The 18,936-nt window shown below is 41.9% G+C and overlaps 1 protein-coding gene across 4 annotated transcripts in view; it reads right to left on the bottom strand.

Annotated features, from left to right (window-relative positions):
- The window catches only part of ATP2A2 (ATPase sarcoplasmic/endoplasmic reticulum Ca2+ transporting 2), a 70,206-nt gene that overhangs the window by 37,270 nt on the left and 14,000 nt on the right, over positions 1–18,936 (bottom strand). For all 4 annotated transcript variants that reach the window (XR_012518340.1, XM_003932258.4, XM_074402256.1 and 1 more), the window contains exon 5: positions 15,273–15,411. Coding sequence is in view for 3 of the 4 variants with exons in the window: in XM_003932258.4 (XP_003932307.1) it covers positions 15,273–15,411 (139 nt within the window). In the remaining variant the exon portion in view is untranslated. The remainder of the gene's footprint in view (positions 1–15,272; positions 15,412–18,936) is intronic.

Genomic DNA, 18,936 nt, shown 5'->3' on the forward strand with positions numbered 1-18,936 from the left:
CTTTGTCTGTATCTTTTGTTTGTTTGTTTGAAACAAACTCTTGTCGCCCAGGCTGGATCTCTGGAGATATGGCACAATCTCAGCTCACTGCAACCTCCACCTCCTGGATTCAAGCGATTCTTCTGCCTCAGCCACCCAAGTAGCTGGCATTACAGGTTCCTGCCACCATGCCTGGCTAATTTTTGTATTTTTAGTAGAGTCAGGGTTTCACCATGTTGGCTAGGCAGGTCTCAAACTCCTGACCTCAGGTGATCCACCCACCCCAGCCTCCCAAAGTGCCCAGCCTTGTCTATACCTTTTACCTTTGTATACAAATATATACTCCCACCAAGTTTATGTCCCTGCTATTTCCCCATACTCTCAATTTTGCATTTTTCTGGGACTGGTAATGTGAAGCCCTTTGTTTTTCAAAAGTTCCATTATCTTCAATATAAAAGTTGGTCATAGTTAAATCTGCCCATCTAGGTGGTTTTGTGTTAACGCTTAGGAAAGGTGGTTCCCAAACTACAGGGTTTCTTCACCTTTTCCCAAAATCTTCACCTCAGTAGCAAGAATGAAAAGGCTGGCACTTCCAGGTACTATGACTATCACTGAATCATGGGGAGTGGAGAGGAGGTGATGACAGGAAATTAGGAAATCCCAGCCTCATGAAAATCAGGTCTGGCTTCAAGATTAACTGGCCTATCATGGTCTGAGGGTTGAGGGGGATCTCTCATTTCTCATAGTTTTTTAATGTCTTAGCTATTCTGACAGTGCTCAGGGGCTCTAGGTCTCAAAAACTCTCTGCCTCTAATACATCAATGCTGATTTTTGTTTTAAACTATTTTGCTCTTCTGCTTATCCATTTTCTAGACTAATAATCTATATCTTGGCTTTGAAAACAGAGATACACCTTCCAGGATTTACAGAGCAACAATAATTTTTTATTTTGAAACAGAGTCTCACTCTGTCACTCAGGCTGGAGTGCAGTCGTGCAATCTTGGCTCACTGCAGGCTTCAACTCCTGGATTCAAGTGATTCTCCTGCTTCAGCCACCCGAGTAGCTAGGATTACAGGTACCTGCCACCACACCTGGCTAATTTTTGTATTTTTAGTGAAGATGAGATTTCATCATGTTGGCCAGGCTGGTCTCGAACTCCTGGGCTCAAATGATCTGCCCACCTCAGCCTCTCAAACTGCTAGGATTACAGGCATGAGCCACCAAACTTGGCCTGAACTTCAGTTGTTTTTTTTTTTGAGACGGAGTTTTGCTCTTGTTGCCCAGGCTGGAGTGCAATGGCGCGATCTCGGCTCACCGCAACCTCCTCCTCCTGGGTTCAGGCAATTCTCCTGCCTCAGCCTCCTGAGTAGCTGGGATTACAGGCACACGCCACCATGCCCAGCTAATTTTTTGTATTTTTAGTAGAGACGGGGTTTCACCATGTTGACCAGGATGGTCTCGATCTCTCGACCTCGTGATCCACCCGCCTCGGCCTCCCAAAGTGCTGGGATTACAGGCTTGAGCCACCGCGCCCGGCCTTTTCTTTTTTTTTTAAGTGGAGTCTAACTCTTGTCATCCAGAATGGAGTGCAGTGGAGCAATCTCAGCTCACTGCAACCTCCACACCCACCCCCGGTTAAAGCAATTCTCCTGCCTCAGGTTCCCAAGTAGCTGGGATTATTTTTAGTAGAGACAGGGCTTCACCACCTTGACCAGACTGGTCTTGAACTCCTTACCTTGTGATCCACCCGCCTTGGCCTTCCAAAGTGTTGGGATTACAGGCATGAGCCACCAAATTTGTGCCCAGCAAATCCCAGCATTTCTGAGAGGCTAAAATGGAGGAGGATCACCTGAGGCCAGAAGTTCAAGACCAGCCTGAGTAACAAAGTGAGACCTCGTCTCTGCAAATGAACAAACCAACCAATCCACAAAAACAGTATGCCAACTCCTCGGCTCTACAGCACAGAATTGACTACTCTGTTTTCTGCTAAAGAGCATTTAATGTTTGCTAAATGTTTAAAGCCAGTTGGTTCCAATCCCAACAGCTTTCTAAAAGCAAAAGAAGTCCACATGGACTCATGGCCATTCTATCTAAATCACACTTTTTTAGAGCCAGAAAGCTCCTTAAAACAGTACTCCAATTACCTAATTCTGCAGAGGTTAATGTACACTGGCCAATGTCATGCAGAACGAGGATCATAATCCAGGTTCTTAAATAAATCCAGTCATCTATTGCACAACTCTGCCTTTTACTCAACTACTTGGAAAGAAAGCAGTTTATACTTGTTACTAAATCTCAGTACTGCATGCTGACTGTCTGAAGTGAAAGTTTCCTTCCTTTAAATTGCTGTCAAGTTTAAGAATTATTGTTTTTATTCCTGAGTAAATCTTGAAATTGCTGGCACCACTGCTGGCTATTCAGTTTTCATTTTAGGAAATAAAATTATCAATTTCTGTACAAGTGCTAAAGCACATGCAATTTTATGTTAAGATCATGTTACTTCCATTACTTATATAATCTTAATAGATGAACCGCTCCAGAGTATACTACAGGATGGAAGTCATGTGAGGATATTTATTTCTTAGTGCTATTCATCAATGCTGGGTTACCAACATACATGAAGTTTGTTTAAAACAACCCCGAAAACAGTGCTCTTGAGAAGTCAATAAATAACCCCTGGGGCATACATGAGAACCCCCCAAATTCTAAAATTAAGACTTCTGGCCCAGAATGGTGGCTCATGCCTGTAATCCCAACACTTTGGGAGGCTGAGGCAAGAGAATCCCTTGAGCCCAGGAGTTTGAGACTAGCCTGGGTAACATTGGGAGACCCTGTCTCAAAAACCACCACCACCACCACCACCACCAAACAAAAAACAAAAACAAAAACAAAAAACCCATGGCTGGGCAGAGTGACTCATGCCTGTAATCCCAGCACTTTGGGAGGCCAAGGCAGGCAGATCACTTGAGGTCAGGAGTTTGAGACCAGCCTGGCCAACATGGTAAAATCTTGTCTCTACATAAAAATCAAAAAACAAAACAAAACAAAACAAAGTCACTTTCATAATGTCAGCAGATAATACAGAAATCTTAAAAACAATGATGTTCATTTCTTATAAGATTGTGTATAACTTTACTACCTTTGGTTTCCATCCATCCAGAGAAATATTTTCCTGGTGTTAAGATAATGTAAAATTACTGTGGCTTCATAAGCTGTGAACATGTGGGTCATTTTCCTTTTGAGACAGGGTCTCCCCTCTGTTCCCCATGATAGGGTGGTGCATAATTTCGGCTCACTGCAGCCTCAACTTCCTGGGCTCAGGTGATCCTCCCACCTCAGCTTTCCGAGTAGTTGGGACTACACAGGTACGCACCACCACGCCCAGCTAATTTTTGTATTTTTTGTCGGGATGGGGTTTTACCATGTTACCCAGGCTGGTTTTGAACTCCTGGACTCAAGCAATCTGCATGCCTTGGCCTCCTCCAAAGTGCTGGGATTACAGGTGTAAGCCACTGAGCCCAGCCTAAGTGTGGGTTATTTTCTCTATGTTTTTATTTGCCGTATCAATTTCATTTGGCTCTTGTGTTCTAGATACTTCAGATTAACATAAACATTTGCTAAGTATGCTTACCCAATTTCTCTTTGGAAGGATTAGCTGGTATAGCAACATCTAAAATTTAGTTTTCTGGCTGGGCGCGGTGGCTCACGCCTGTAATCCCAGCACTTTGGGAGGTCGAGGCAGGCAGATCACGAGGTCAGGAGTTCGAGACCAGCCTGGCCAACATGGTGAAAGCCTGTCTCTACTAAAAATACAAAAATTAGCTAGGCGTGGCGTTGTGTGCCTGTAATCCCACTACTCGGGAGGCTGAGGCAGGAGAATCACTTGAACCCAGGAGGCAGAGGTTTCAGTGAGTTGAGATCACGCCACTGTACTCTAGCCTGGGTGAGGGCAAAACTCTGTCTCAAAACAAAAAAAAGAAAGAAGAAAAAAATTAGTTTCCCTAACTCTCTCTCCGTATTTCCCTCAAAAAACCATGTATTCCAGTTTAGTCTTTAGAAAGTTCACCCAGAACCATCCTACCGGATACCTTCCAAAAGCTGACAAAGAATTTTATAGGCAGGAGATGACTCCTACATTCCAAACAGTGACTACAGAAAGGTCTGTTCCTTTTTGCAAATATCAAAACAGTTAAGTCAGTACCTGTTTTTGTTTTCAGCTTCAAAATAGTTTATAACATTCTCCAGTTTTCCAATACAAATGAAAGACCCCTTTCACATCCAACTTCATAATGTAAATGAAAGTATAAAAGTCACCATGTCTAAAAAGCACAATTCATGCCATTTATCCTTTCAGGCTATGTTAAAATTTCAAATGACAAGAAAAAATACAGAATTGAAGTTCACTCTATAATTTTCAGAGACCTGAATTATTGGGCTAAATGCTAAATTGCACAGTCAGTTTGATTACTAACCCTAAGCCTCAACATATATAGTCTTAATAAAATAAGACTATTTATCTGGCACAGATTAGGTAGTCATGGTATGCTTTTCCAAAATGTTCCACATAGTAACTGTAAATGCCTTAGAATTACATCTTACCCAATTCAATGACCTGCTGGTCCTAGTAACCCAGCCAGCTATCATTTCTAATTAGGATGTAAGTTTACCATGAAAGGTCAACAGAGCATACTGATCAACAGAGCATACTGACAACCTAATATTTTATTTAACTAGGCTTCCTCAACATGATAAAGGGCACCCACCTGTGAGACCCACACCTATGTCATACTTCACATTAAAGGACTGGATGCTTTCCCCCTAAGATCAGTAAGACAAGGATGTCTGTTCTTGGTACTTCAACATTGTATTGGAGATTCTAACCAGGGCAATTAGGAAAGAAATAAAGGGCATCCAGACTAGAAAGAAGTAAAAACATTTTCATTTGCAAAAGCATGATCTTGTATACAGAAAATCTTAAGGAACCCCTAAGAAACTATTAAAACTAATGAGTTCACAAGATTGCAAAGTGCAAGATCAACACACAAAAACCAGTTGTTATTTCTACATGCTAGCAAAGAACAATCTGAAAATGAAATTGAAAAAAGAATTCCTAACTCAAGGCAGATTAAAGACTTAAATGTAAGACCTCAAACTGTAAATATATTCTAGAAAAAACCTAGGAAATACTCTTCTCAACACTGCCCTAGGCAAAGAATTTATGACTAATCCTCAAAAGCAAATGCAACAAAAAACTTGACAGTTGGGTCCTAGTTAAACCAAAAGAGTTTCTGCATAGCAGAAGAAACCTACTAACAGAGTAAACTGACAACCTACAGAATGGGAGAAAATATTTGCAAACTATGCACTCAAGAAGGGACTAATATCCAGAATCTATAAGGAACTTAAATCCACACACAGGAAAACACCAAGTATCACTGTTGAAAAGTGGGAAAAGGGTATGAACAGACACTTCTCAAAAGACAACAATCAAATGGTCAACAAACATGAAAAAACACTCAGTATCACTAGTCAGAGAGATGCAAATGAAAACCACAATGAGATGCCATCTCACCCCAGTCAGAGTGACTGTTAGTGCTGGGCATGGTGGCTAACGCTTGTTATCTCAGCATTTTGGGAAGCTGAGGTGGGAGGATCACTTGAACCCAGGAATTCAAGACTAGCTTGGGCAACATAGTGAGACATCATCTCTATGAAAAAATTAAAAGATTAGCCTGTCATACTGGTGTGTGCCTACAGTCCCAGCTACTTGGAAGGCTCAGGTGGGAGGGTCACTAGAGCCTAGAAAGCCACGGCTGTAATGAGCCATAATCATGCCACTGCATTCCAGCCTGGGGAACAGACTGAGACCCTGCATCAAAAAAGGGGACCACTTATACACTGCTGGTGAGACTGTAAACTAGCTGAGCCCCTGTGGAAAGCATTTTGGAGATTTCCAAGAAACTGAAAACAGAATGACCATTCAACCCAGCAATCCCATCACTGGCTATATATCCAAAGAAAAATAAACTGTGGCTGGGTATGGTGCCTCACACCTGTAATCTCAGCACTTTGGGAGGCCAAGGCCAAGGAGGGTGGATCACTTGAGCCCAGGAATTCGAGACCAGCCTGGGCAACATGGTGAGACCTTGTCTCTAAAAAAAATACAAAAATTAGTTGGGTGTGGTGGGTGCCTGCAGTTCTAGCTACAAGGAGGCTGAGGTGGGAGGATGACTTAAGCTTGGAAGGCAGAGGTTGCAGTGAGCCGAGATCGCACCACTGCACTCCAGCCTGGGACATGGAGTGAGACCCTATCTCAAAAATAAATGTGGTATATATACACCATGGAATACTACACAGCCATGCCAAAGAATGAAATCATGTCCTTTACAGCAAAATGGATGCAGCCAGAGGCCATTAACCTAAGTGAATTAACACAGAAACAGAAAACCAAATACCGTATGTTCTCACTTATAAGTGGGAGCTAAACACTACACAGCTGTAAGAAAGATGGGAACAGTAAACACCAGGCACTCCAAAAAGTGGGAGAGAAAGAGGGGCAAGCAGTGAAAAACTGTCAAGTACTATATTCATTATCTGGATGACAGGATCAGTAGAAGCCCAAACTTCAGCATCACACGCTATATCCATGTAACAAACATGTACCACATGTACCTTGAATCTAATTTTTTTTTTTTTCTGAAGATGGGAGTCTCACTCTGTTGCCCAGACTGGAGTGCAGTGGTGTGATCTCAGCTCACTGCAAACTCTACCTCCTGGGATCAAGCTATTCTCCTGCCTCAGCCTCCCAAGTAGCTGGGATTATAGGCGCATGCCACCATGCTCAGCTAATTTTTTATTTTTAGTAAAGACAGGGTTTCACCATGTTGGTCACGCTGGTCTTGAATTCCTGATCTCGTGATCTGCCTGCCTCGGCCTCCCAAAGCACTGGGATTACTGGTATAAGCCACCACCCTCGGCCAAATCTAAAAATTTTAATTAAAAATAAATACCACCAATAGGCCAATTTCAAATTATAAAAAAATTATTTCAATTACAAATATCAGCCGGGTGCGGTAACTCCGTCTCAAAAAAAAAAAAAAAAAAGAATTACAAATATTTTCCCCCAAAAAACCAATGTAATACTTAAGAAGCACAAGACCTGTACACTGACAATTAGTGTTGAAAGAAATGACATACTTTTTTGAGAAGACATCCTATGTTCATGGATCGAAAGAGTTAATATGATTCCCCAAACTCATCTATAGATATAACACAATTCTTACTGAAAATACCAGCATGCTTTTTTGCAGAAATTGACAAGCAAATCTTAAAAATTTACATGTAAATGTAAGGAACCCAGAATACCCAAAATTATCTTGAAAGAACAAAGTTAGACTCCCAAGTTCCCAATTTCCAAACTTCATACAAAACTACAGCTAGCTATCAAGTCAGTTTGGTATTGGCCTAAAGACAGAGATCAGTGGAGTTTAAAATAAGTAAGAGCCTAGAAATATATCCTTGCATTTGTAAGTTATTTTTTCACGAGGGTTGCAGGACAAATCAATGAAGAAGTCTTTTTAACAAATGGTGCTGAGACAACTGGATATCCACATGCAAAAAGAAAGACGCTATAGACTTCCAATCACACCCCAGTTTGTGTTGTTGCTGCTACTTTGAGACAAGGTCTTGCTTTGTTGCCTAGGGTTTTCAGTGGCAGGATCATAGTTGCTCACTGCAGCTTCCAACTCTTGGGCTCAAGTAATCTTCATGCCTCTGCCTCCTAAGTAGCTGGGACTACAGGTCTGTATCACCTTGCCTGGCTAATTTAAAAGTGTCTTTTTTCCTAGGCTGGGCATGGTGGCTTATGCCTACAATCCCAACACTTTGGGAGGCCAAGGCAGGCGGATCACTTGAAGTCAGGAGTTCAAGACCAGCTTGGCCAACATGGTAAAACCCCGTCTCTACTAAAAATATAAGTATTAGCTGAGTGTGGTGGCAAGTGCCTGTAACCCCAGTTACTTGGGAGGCTGAGGCAGGAGAATCTACACCCAGGAGGCGGAGGTTTCATGGAGCCGAGATTGTGCCACTGTACTCCAGACTCCAGCTTAGGCATCAGAGCAAGAGTCTCTTAAAAAAAAAAAAAAAAAAAAAGAAAAGTGTTTTTTTTTCTGCCTCAGCCTCCTGAAGTGCTGGAATCATATAGGTATGAGCCACTATGCCTGGTCCATATATAATATCTCTGTGACCTTCAATTAGGCAACAGTTTCTTAGATATACGAGAAGCACAAGCAACAACAATGTGAAAGTGGACTTTATCAAATTAAAAACTTCTATGTTACAAAATATGCTGTCAAGAAAGTAAAGGAAAAAAAACCCTACAGAATGGAGAAAAAATTTTACTAATCATACCTCATAAGGCCGGATATGTAAAGAATTCTTACATCTCAACATTAAAGACTAATTAAAAGGGGCAATGGATTTAAATAGACATTTCTCCAAAGAAAACACACTGATGGACAACAGCCACATGGAAACAAGCCCAACATCATTAGGAAATTAGGGAAATGCACATCAAAACCACAATGAGATAATTACCTCCTGGGTAAAATTTTAAACAGACAATGACATGTAATGCCAAGGATGTGGAAAAACGGGAACCTGTATACATTGTTGGTGGGAATGTAAAACAACATCACCATTTTGAAAAACAGTATGGTAGCTGCTCAAAATGTTATGTACAGAATCACCACAGGCCCCAATTACTCCATGCTTAGTTATATACCTAACAGAGAAAATCTATGTATGTTCACACAAAAATTGGCACAAGCATGTATGTACAAATTATAGCATTATTCTTTTTTTTTTTCTTATTCTTCAGAGAAGGAAATAGGTTCCGTGAGACATTATTCATTGCTCATAATAGAGCAAAACTAGAAACAACCCAAATGCCCATCAACTAATGGATAAACATTATTCAGCAATAAGGAATGAAATACCTGCTATATTCATGAACAAAATATAACATGCTATGCTAAGACAACCAGTCACAAAGGGCCATAGATTGATTCCATTTACATGCAATATCCAGAAAAACAGATAATAAACTGTGGTTGTCAGGAACTGGTGGGAGGAAAACATAGGCAACAATTGCTAATGGGTATAGGTTTTTTTGAGGGTGATGAAAATACTCTGGAATTAGATAATGAGGATTACACAGACCTTGAATATACTAAGTTTGGCACTCAATAATTGTATTGAAGGCCGGGTGCAGTGGCTCATGCCTGTAATCCCAGCACTTTGGGAGGCTGAGGCAGGTGGCTCCCTTGAGGCCAGGAGTTCAAGACTAGCCTGTCCAACATGGCAAAACCTCGTCTCTACTAAAAATGCAAAAAAATTAGCCAGGTGTGGCCAGGCACAGTGGCTCATGTCATCAGGAGATTGAGACCATCCTGGCCAACATGGTAAAACCCTGTCTCTACCAAAAATACAAAAATTAGCTGGGCATGGGGGCATGTGCCTATAATCCCAGCTACTCAGGAGGCTTGGGCAAGAATCACTTGAACCTGGGAGGCAGAAGTTGCAGTGAGTCAAGATCGCACCACTGTACCCCAGCCTGGGCAACAAAAGCTAAGTTCCATCTCAAAAACAACAACAACAACAACAACAACACAACAACTGTTGTCATACTATTAGTCAGTGAGCATCTTAAGGACAGAACTGTCATACTAACTGCTGTAACATTATCGCAAGTGTTCTATGAATGAAATTTGAAATCAGAAGTAAGTTCAGCTAATGCATATGCCTTTTAGCAATTACCATACCATGGGGGAAGAGATGGGACAAAAAAGTGGTAAATAGCTACCAGAATCAGCACTATCCATGAAGGATTCAGAAACAGGTGAAAGGAAAGTGTATTTAAATGTGTACACCGCTTGGTAGTAGTGGTATATTCACCTAAGGGATTTAAACTCAGGGTTTTTTGAATATTAAATTCATTGTCTTTTGAATATTCAAATAAAGGGAATGGTTGCCAGGGGCCAGGGAAGAGGGGAACAAGAAGTTAAGTGTTTAAGGGGTACATTTCAGTTGGGGAAGATAAAGTTCTGGATGGTGACAGTCCCAAAACAATGTGAATGTACTTAATGCCACAAAACTGCACACTTAAAAATGGTTAATATGGCTAATTTTATAATATGTACATTTTAGTACAACATAAATAAGGAAAATTCCATTAGACTGAAAATCTTTAGTTACACACACTATAGATCAAACATTATTTGTCCTTTTTTTTTTTTTAAACTTTTAATTCTTTTTCTAATAGAGATGGGGTGTCACCATGTTGGCCAGGCTGGTCTCAAGCTCCTTACCTCAGGTGATCCACCCCTCTTGGCCTCCCAAAGTGCTGGGATTACAGGCGTGAGCCACTGCGCCTGGCCTATTTGTCCTTTCTAAACTATCAAATGCAACAACAGAACTATGCTACAACATGGAGAATGAAATTTCAGTATGAGAAGGCCAGTTAGGTCACGGTAATAACCAAAGCTTCACCAGTATGAGATTGTGCAATGAGCAAATTAATAAACTATAAAATTTGCCTAACCTTCCATAAAAAGGTGACTTTGGTGGTACTGAAAGCTGAAAAAGAGGCCTGGATGTCTGCAGCATGAGGGAGCAGCAAAGATGAAATCATGGAAGAAAGCAGGAGCAAGCTACATACAAGTTTATCAGGTCAGAGAATTTCATCTTGTAAGTGCAATGGGGAAGTCCCTTAAGGGTTTTTAGCAGATGAATAAATAAAACAATCTTTAAGAAACTCCTCTGGCACTCGTGTGGAGAATGGACTGGAGGAAGACAACAAAGGAAGCCAGAGCCTAGCTAGGAGACGATGACAGCTGTGGTGTGAGATGAGGGCTGGACTAGCGTGCTGACTGAGGAAACAGAGTTCACGAAGAGTTCTGGAGACAGAATCAGTGGTCTTAGAGACAAATCAAAGAATAAGAGAGGGAAACAAATCAAGATGAATTCCAAGTTTCTCACAGTGAACTAGGTTAAGAGTGCCTTGCGGAGACGGGAAGGACTGGCAAAAACCAGGATTCAGAGAAAAAGAGAAACCCAAATCACCAACATTGAAGAGACGTTGGCTTTTGTTTATTTATTCAAAAAGGATGGTGCTTTGCGGTACTGGGGTTATGGTTTCCTCTGAAGCAGTCTACCATTGCCATCTACTGATGCAAACTAAGGATAAATGCTTTGAGGGTAATTTCTCTAAGTCTTCAAGTAGACTCAACACACTAAACTAGCCCAATAAGGCTGAATACAGTAGCTCACCCCTGTAAATCCCAGAACTTTGGGAGGCCAAGGCAGAAGAATCATTTGAGGCCAGGATTTTGAGACTAGCTTAGGCAACATAGCAAGACCCTGTCTCTATTTTTCAAAAACTTAAATAAAATCAAACAGAAGCTCATACACATATTTAGGTGATGTCATCTACAACTGCACCTACCACATTTACTTGTGGAAAAACAATCTCCCTCCAGTGTTTCCTTCTACAGGTAGTACAGAACCATTACACCCAGTCATGTAAACTAGAAATCTTGCCAGTATCTTTGATTCTAGATGCCACCCGTACACATTCTCCTATCTATTGCTTTGGGCCAGGCACAGTGGCTCACACCTGTAATTCCAACATTTTAGAAGGCCAAGGCAGAAGGATTGCTTGAGCCCAGAGTTCAACACCAGCCTGGGAAACAAAGCAAAATGCCATCTTTACTTAAAAAAAAAAAAAAAAAAAAAAAGGCAAGGCAGGGTGTAACATGCCTGTATCACCAGCTACTCAGGAGGCTGAGGCAGGAGGATCCCTTAAGGCAACGAGTTCGAGGTTGCAGTGAGCCACGATCACACAACTCCCACTTTAGCCTGGACAAGAGAGCAAGATCCTATCTCCAAGTTTTTGTTTTTGTTTTTGTTTTTGAGACGGAGTTTCGCTCTTGTTACCCAGGCTAGAGTGCAATGGTACGATCTCGGCTCACTGCAACCTCCACCTCCTGGGTTCAGGCAATTCTCCTGCCTCAGCCTCCTGAGTAGCTTGGATTATAGGCATGCACCACCATGCCCAGCTAATTTTTTGTATTTTTAGTAGAGACGGGGTTTCACCTTGTTGACCAAGATGGTCTCGATCTCTTGACCTTGTGATCCACCCGCCTCAGCCTCCCAAAGTGCTGGGATTACAGGCTTGAGCCACCACACCCAGCCCCAAGTTTAAAAAAAAAAAAAAAAAAAGGAGAGAGAAAGAAGAGAGGGAGAGAGAGAGAAAAGAAAAAAAAAAGAAAGAAATCTGCTGCTTTAGACTAGGCACTGTAATCCCAGCACTTTCGGAGGCCGAGGCAAGCAGATTATCTGAGATCGGGAGTTTGAGACCAGCCTGACCAACATGGAGAAACGCTGTCTTTACTAAAATCACACAATTAGCTGGGCATGGTTGTGCATGCCTGTAATCCCACCTATTCAGGAGGCTGAGGCAGGAGAATTGCTTGAACCCAGGAGGCAGAGGTTGTGAGGTGATCCGAGATAGTACCACTACACTCCAGCCTCAGCAACAAGAGCGAAACTCCATCTCAAAAAAATCTACGGCTTTGTACTTAAGTCAGAGGCTCACTTTTTAAACTACTTATGACCAGAATGGAGATTCAGAGTACCTAATGGAGATTCAGAGTTAATATTCTAGGTTGAGACCTGACAAAAACTTTTAAAAAAAAAAAAGTGCCCCCAGATGATTCTGATGTGCACGCCTGCTTAAGTGCCACTATTCATGAACTCAAAAATCTTTCCTTCATTATTTTTAATGTTACTGTCCTCATTTTCTCTTGCCTAGACTACTAAAATAGCTTCCCTCTATCTCCAGCCTTCCCCATTCTGACCTATTTTCTTCATCACCATCAGAATTCCCTAACTCAAATATCGTTTGCTATTTAAAAAAAAAAGTGGGCCAGGCACAGTGGGCTCACACCTGTGATCTCAGCACTTTGGGAGGCTGAGGCAGGAGGACTGCCTGAGCCTAGGGGTTTGAAAGACCAACCTGGGCAACATGGCATGACCCATTTCTACAAAAAATACAAAAACAAGCCAGGTGCGCAGTGGCTTGTGCCTGTGATCCCAGTTACTCAGGAGGCTAAGGTGGGAAAATCACTTGAGCCCAGGAGGTCAATGCTACAGTGAGCCATGATGGTACCACTGCACTCCAGCCTAGGTGACAGTGCGAGATCTTGTCCTCCCCTCACCAAAAAAAGTGGTAACTGATAAATTCTGAATAAGATCTTATATACTATTGTATCAAGTTTCCAAATGCTGATAATCATAATGGGGTTATATAACAGAACATCCTTGATTTTATAAAACAAACATTATTTAGGAGTAAAGGGGCATCATCATGTCTACAATATACCCTCCAATAGTTCACACGAAAATTGTGCATATAGACTGACAGAATAATACACCTGTGATAAAATGTTAACATCTGCATCAAAACGAAGTTTTAAAAAAATCCAATAGTCAAAACATTTCATTTTGAATTGTACTTTTCTTAATAATATACTTAAGCTGTTAAATCATTTACACACATCATTTACACATAAATACTTTACAGACCCAAATAATCAACTTACTGGCATATATATAATTCTATCCCTTTTTTCTGGATGAACTACAAAAATTTCTGGATTAGAGAATATGACAAGGCAATTTCCTTTCACAGGCCAAAGTAGTAGAGCATGGGTTAAGGGATGCAGCTCTCTGAATTCTTTTCATTAAAATGAGGAAGCCAATAAAGGCAAAGCACACCCTCTCCAAGTCAGTATAAAAGCATTACTATGAGATAACTTACAAAAAACAACAAAGTAAATAGTATACTTAATTCAGAAGGGAGTGAAAATCCAGATAATCTAAACAACAATATGTAATGACTCTCTAAGTGAAACAGCCAAAACAAACAACCCACCTAGACTATCCTGGTTGGTCCCAGGGGTGTTGTGATTTTGGACTGTCAGAAATATGGCTGCTTGGCATGGTGGCTCACGCCTGTAATCCCAGCACTTTGGGGGGATAAGGCAGAATCACTTGGTCTCAGGAGTTTGAGACTAGCCTGAGCAACACAGCAAAATCCCGCCTCCACAAAAAAAAAATACATAAAAATTAGCCGAGTGTGGTGGCATGTACCTGTGGTCCCAACTATTTGGAGGGCTAGAGTAGGAGGATCATTTGAGCTTGGGAGGCGGAGGTTGCAGTGAGCTGAGATCGTAACACTGCACTCCAGCCTGGGCAACAGAGTGAGACTCCCGTATTAAAAAAAAAAAAAAGAAAAGAAAAGAAAAGAAAAAGAAAGAAAGAAAAGAAAAGAAATGCAGCACTAATCTAGAGCAGGGAGGATATCGACTGACCCTTTGGAGGTCTGTGGAGAGTTCTGGACTCACAGTGGATTCACGGACTCTTTGAAGCTGATCTCTGGAATTCAGGCAGAGACCCCTGGCTCAGTGTAACACAGAAGTTTTTTTTTTTTGTTTTTTTTTTTGAGACAGAGTCTCGCTCTATTGCCAGGCTGGAGTGCAGTGGTGCAATCCTGTCTCACTGCAACTTCCATTTTCCAGTTTCAAGCAATTCTCCTGCCTCATCCTCCCGAGTAGCTGGGACTACAGGTGTGAACCACCACGCCCAGCTAATTTTTTTTGTACTTTTAGTTGACACAGGGTTTACCATGTTAGTCAGGATGGTCTCGATCTGTTGGCCTCCTGATCTGCCGGCCTCAGCCTCCCAAAGTGCTGGGATTATAGGTGCGAGCCTCTGCGCCTGGCCACACAGAAGTATTTTTAAGCATAGCTTTGAGAGTCATAAAATTTCCCTTGACCATAGATTCAGTTAAGATAGTTGTAGGTATGACTTAACATTTGCACCAAGAACCAAAATAGAAAACACCGTGCCGTCACTAGCCAGTATTCTAACAAATTGCTCATTACGATTAATCGTCAAATCAATACTAAGTTTTACCTCTCCAGCACTAGTGTTCTATAATGCATTTAAACAAGCAGAATTCAAAATAGCTTGTTTAACCTTATCAACGACAGGAAGAGAACTGCCAAACCACTTCAGAATAATTTTAGAAAATGCAGGATTTGTATGAATGGTACTAAACTGTGTTAATTGCTACATGAAAACAATTATTTTAAATATAATTATGAGCCTTGAGAAAAGGACATTCAGAAATACAATCTAAAATGAAAGAAAAACGACAAACTCAACTCACCAGCAATTTCTACAATATCACCAGGAACTATGTCTTTAGCTTTAATCCGCTGTACACTCTTTCTGTCCTGTCGATACACTTTGCCCATTTCAGGTTCATATTCCTTAAGGGCTTCAATGGCATTTTCAGCATTTCGTTCCTATATAAAAGAAAACAGAAAAGTAGTAAAGACCTTTCTGCCACTGCAATTATTTCTAACTCAAGGAATAAAATGTTCGAGTTAAAAAAAAAAAAGTTCGAGTTATAATCTTTAAAAAAAAAAGGCCAGGCACAGTGGCTCACAAGGTCAGGAGTTTGACACCAGCCTGACCAAAATGGTGAAACTCCATCTCCACTAAAAATGCAAAAATTAGCCAGGTGCAGTGGCGGGCACTTATAATCCCAGCTACTTGGGAGGCTGAGGCAGGAGAATCGCTTGAACCTGGGAGGCGGAGGTTGAAGTGAGCTGAGATTGCACCACTGCACTCTAGCCTGGGCAACAGAGTGAGATTCCATCTCAAAAACAAACAAACAAAAACAGCGAAGTCCACTAGTAACATTTGTATTAAACACTTCATATCTTAAGGCAATAGACAAGGGCACTTGTGATTTTATGTTAAAAATGAAAAGTAAGCCGGGCGCGGTGGCTCATGCCTGTAATCCCAGCACTTTGGGAGGCCAAGGCGGGTGGATCACGAGGTCAAGAGATCGAGACCATCCTGGTCAACATGGTGAAACCCCATCTCTACTAAAAATACAAAAAATTAGTTGGGCATGGTGGCGTGTGCCTGTAATCCCAGCTACTCAGGAGGCTGAGGCAGGAGAATTGCCTGAACCCAGGAGGCGGAGGTTGCCGTGAGCCGAGATCGCGCCATTGCACTCCAGCCTGGGTAACAAGAGCGAAACTCCATCTCAAAAAAAAAAAAGAAAAGTAAGCACCCTCAATTAAAGTAAGGTGATAAAACAGTGAGTAAAAGCAATTATAGACTCTGCTGTCCCTAAGACTGCAAAACACAGCCTTCACCTCTAGCCAAATCCCCCTACCATTTAAAATCAGTTCTGTCTCATAATACGCAGTACACTTTAATAGCCTGGGCTAAGCTGCCCAGGCTCAATATAGGCTCTTAACAGCTATATGATTGTAGAAAGGTTACATAACATACAAATTTACTGTCTCTAAAATGACAACACTAACAGTTCTACCTCAAGGCTTGTGAGGATAAGAAGTCATAAGTAACATGCTTAGATTGTTTTTGGGCACACAGTAAATGCTATGAGTGATTTAAATTCTATGAGCACAGGACCTATAGTCCCAGCTGCTCAGGAGGCTGAGGTGGGAGATCACTAAGCCCGAGAGACAGAGAATGCAGTGACTTCTGATTGTGGCACTGTACTCCAGCCAGGGCAACAGAGTGAAGCTGTCTTGGTGGGGAAAAGAAAAGATAAATTATCTCTGACCCCGAGGACAAAGATGACCATTAAAAGCACTGAAAAGGCCAGGCGCAGTGGCTCATGTCTGTAATCCTAGCACTTTGGGAGACGGAGGTGGGCAGATCATGAAGTCAGAAGTTCAAGACTAACCTGGCCAACATGGTGAAACCCTGTCTCTACTAAAAATACAAAAATTAACTGGGCATGGTGGTATGCGCCTGTAATATCAGCTACTCGGGAGGCTGAGGCAGGAGAATGGCTTAACTGGGACCTGGGAGGCGGAGGTTGCAGTGAGCCAAGATCATGCCACTGCACTCCAGCTTAAGCTACAGAGTGAGACTCTGTCTTAATAAAAAAATTATCAAATAAAAAAAAAAAATGACTGAAAATATACTCCCCTGTCCCCCCTATATTCACACTACCAAATATAATACTTAATGTAGGGAGTGGGGCAAGGAACTGAATAACCATAAATTTAGATAGTATACGCCAAAAAATGTCAACAAGAAAATACAAATATACCTGACTTACTGGAACAAAAATATAAATTACAAAACTTCTAAGGTTTCCTCTATTTCTAAAAGTTTACAACCTCCATACCCTTCCAGTAACTCCTACTCAAATGCAAAGTGGTTTATCGTTCCTCAAACACATTTGGTACCTTTTGGCTCCTGCCACTCCTTCTCTGGAATAATCTCCCACAGCCTCCTTCACTCACAAAACTCCGTTTCTGAAGTTACCAATTGCTTGTCACTGCCTCTAATTCCAGCACTTTGGTAGGCTGAGGTGGGCGGATCCCCTAAGGTTGGGAGTTTGAGACCAGCCTGGCCAATACGGTGAAACCCTGTCTCTACTAAAAATACAAAAAATTAACTGGGGTGTGGTGGTGCACACCTGTAATCCCAGCTACTTGGGAGACTGAGGTGGGAGAATCGCTTGAGTTCGGAAGTGGAGGTTGCAGTGAGCAGATATCGCACCACTGCACTCCAGCCTAGATGACAGAGAGAGACTCAAAAAAGAAAAAAAGCGGAAAAAAAAAAAAAAAAAAGCCTGTGCACGTTGGCTCACACCTGTACTCCCAACACTTTGAGAGGCTGAGGCAGGTGGATCATTAGGTTAGGAGTTTGAGACCAGCCAGGTGAAATCCCATCTCTACCAAAAATACAAAAAATTTAGCTATGTGGTAGCACACACCTGTAGCCCCAGCTACTTGGGAGGAAAAGGCAGAAGAAACTGCTGGAACCCACAAGGTGCAGGTTGCAGTGAGCCAAGATCGCACCACTGCACTCCAGCCTGGGTGACAGAGCAAGACTCTATCTTAAATTAAAAACAAAAAACAAGAAGCCATCCTGGATGATGCTGGTCAGAAATAATATGCCCCCCATACTATCTTATTCTGTCATTATAATTTTCCTGACTTTCAGAAAGCCAGAACCCTCTGCTGATGCTATACCATTTAGTATATTAAAGACTTAAGAATGTTCTTTTTTAAAAAATTCAGACAAATCATTTTTTTTTTCCTGAGACAAAGTCTAGCTCTGTTGCCCAAGCTGGAGTGCAGTGGCGTGATCTTGGCTCAATGCAACCTCGGCCTCCCGGGTTCAAGCTATTCGCCTGCCTCAGTCTCCCAAGCGGCTGGGAGTGCACACTACCACACCTGGCTACTTTTCTGTATTTTTAGTAGAGACAGGGTTTCACCATGTTGGCCATGCTGGTCTCAAACTCCTGACCTGAAGTGATCCACCCCGTCTTGGCCTCCCAAAGTGCTGGGATCACAGGCATGAGCCACGGCACTCTAAAAACTGTTTTTAGAAAAACACAAGAAGAGGAATATAGCACAATTACAAATTTCTAAGTAGGCCATCTTTCTCATAACATTTATTGATAAAGATTAGAAGTTTACAATTGCAGCAGGACTAAGTATGTTTATAAGATGTGTCAGGCCAGATGCAGTGGCTCACACCTGTAATCCTAGCACTTTGGGAGGCCGAGGTGGATGAATCACCTGAGGTTGGGGTTTGATACCAGCCTGACCAACATGGTGAAACCCTGTCTCTACTAAAAATACAGAAAGTTAGCCGAGCATGGTGGTGATCACCAGTAATCCCAGCTACTCGGGAGGGTGAGAGAGGAGAATCGCTTGAACCCAGAAGAAGGAGATTGCGGTGAGCCAAGGTTACACCATTGCACTTCAGCCTGGGCAACAAGAGCAAAACTCCTGTCTCCTAAAAAAAAAAAGGCTGGGTGCAGCGGC

This window comes from Saimiri boliviensis, chromosome 7, assembly GCF_048565385.1.
Source record: "Saimiri boliviensis isolate mSaiBol1 chromosome 7, mSaiBol1.pri, whole genome shotgun sequence".
Classification (NCBI taxonomy): domain Eukaryota; kingdom Metazoa; phylum Chordata; class Mammalia; order Primates; family Cebidae; genus Saimiri; species Saimiri boliviensis.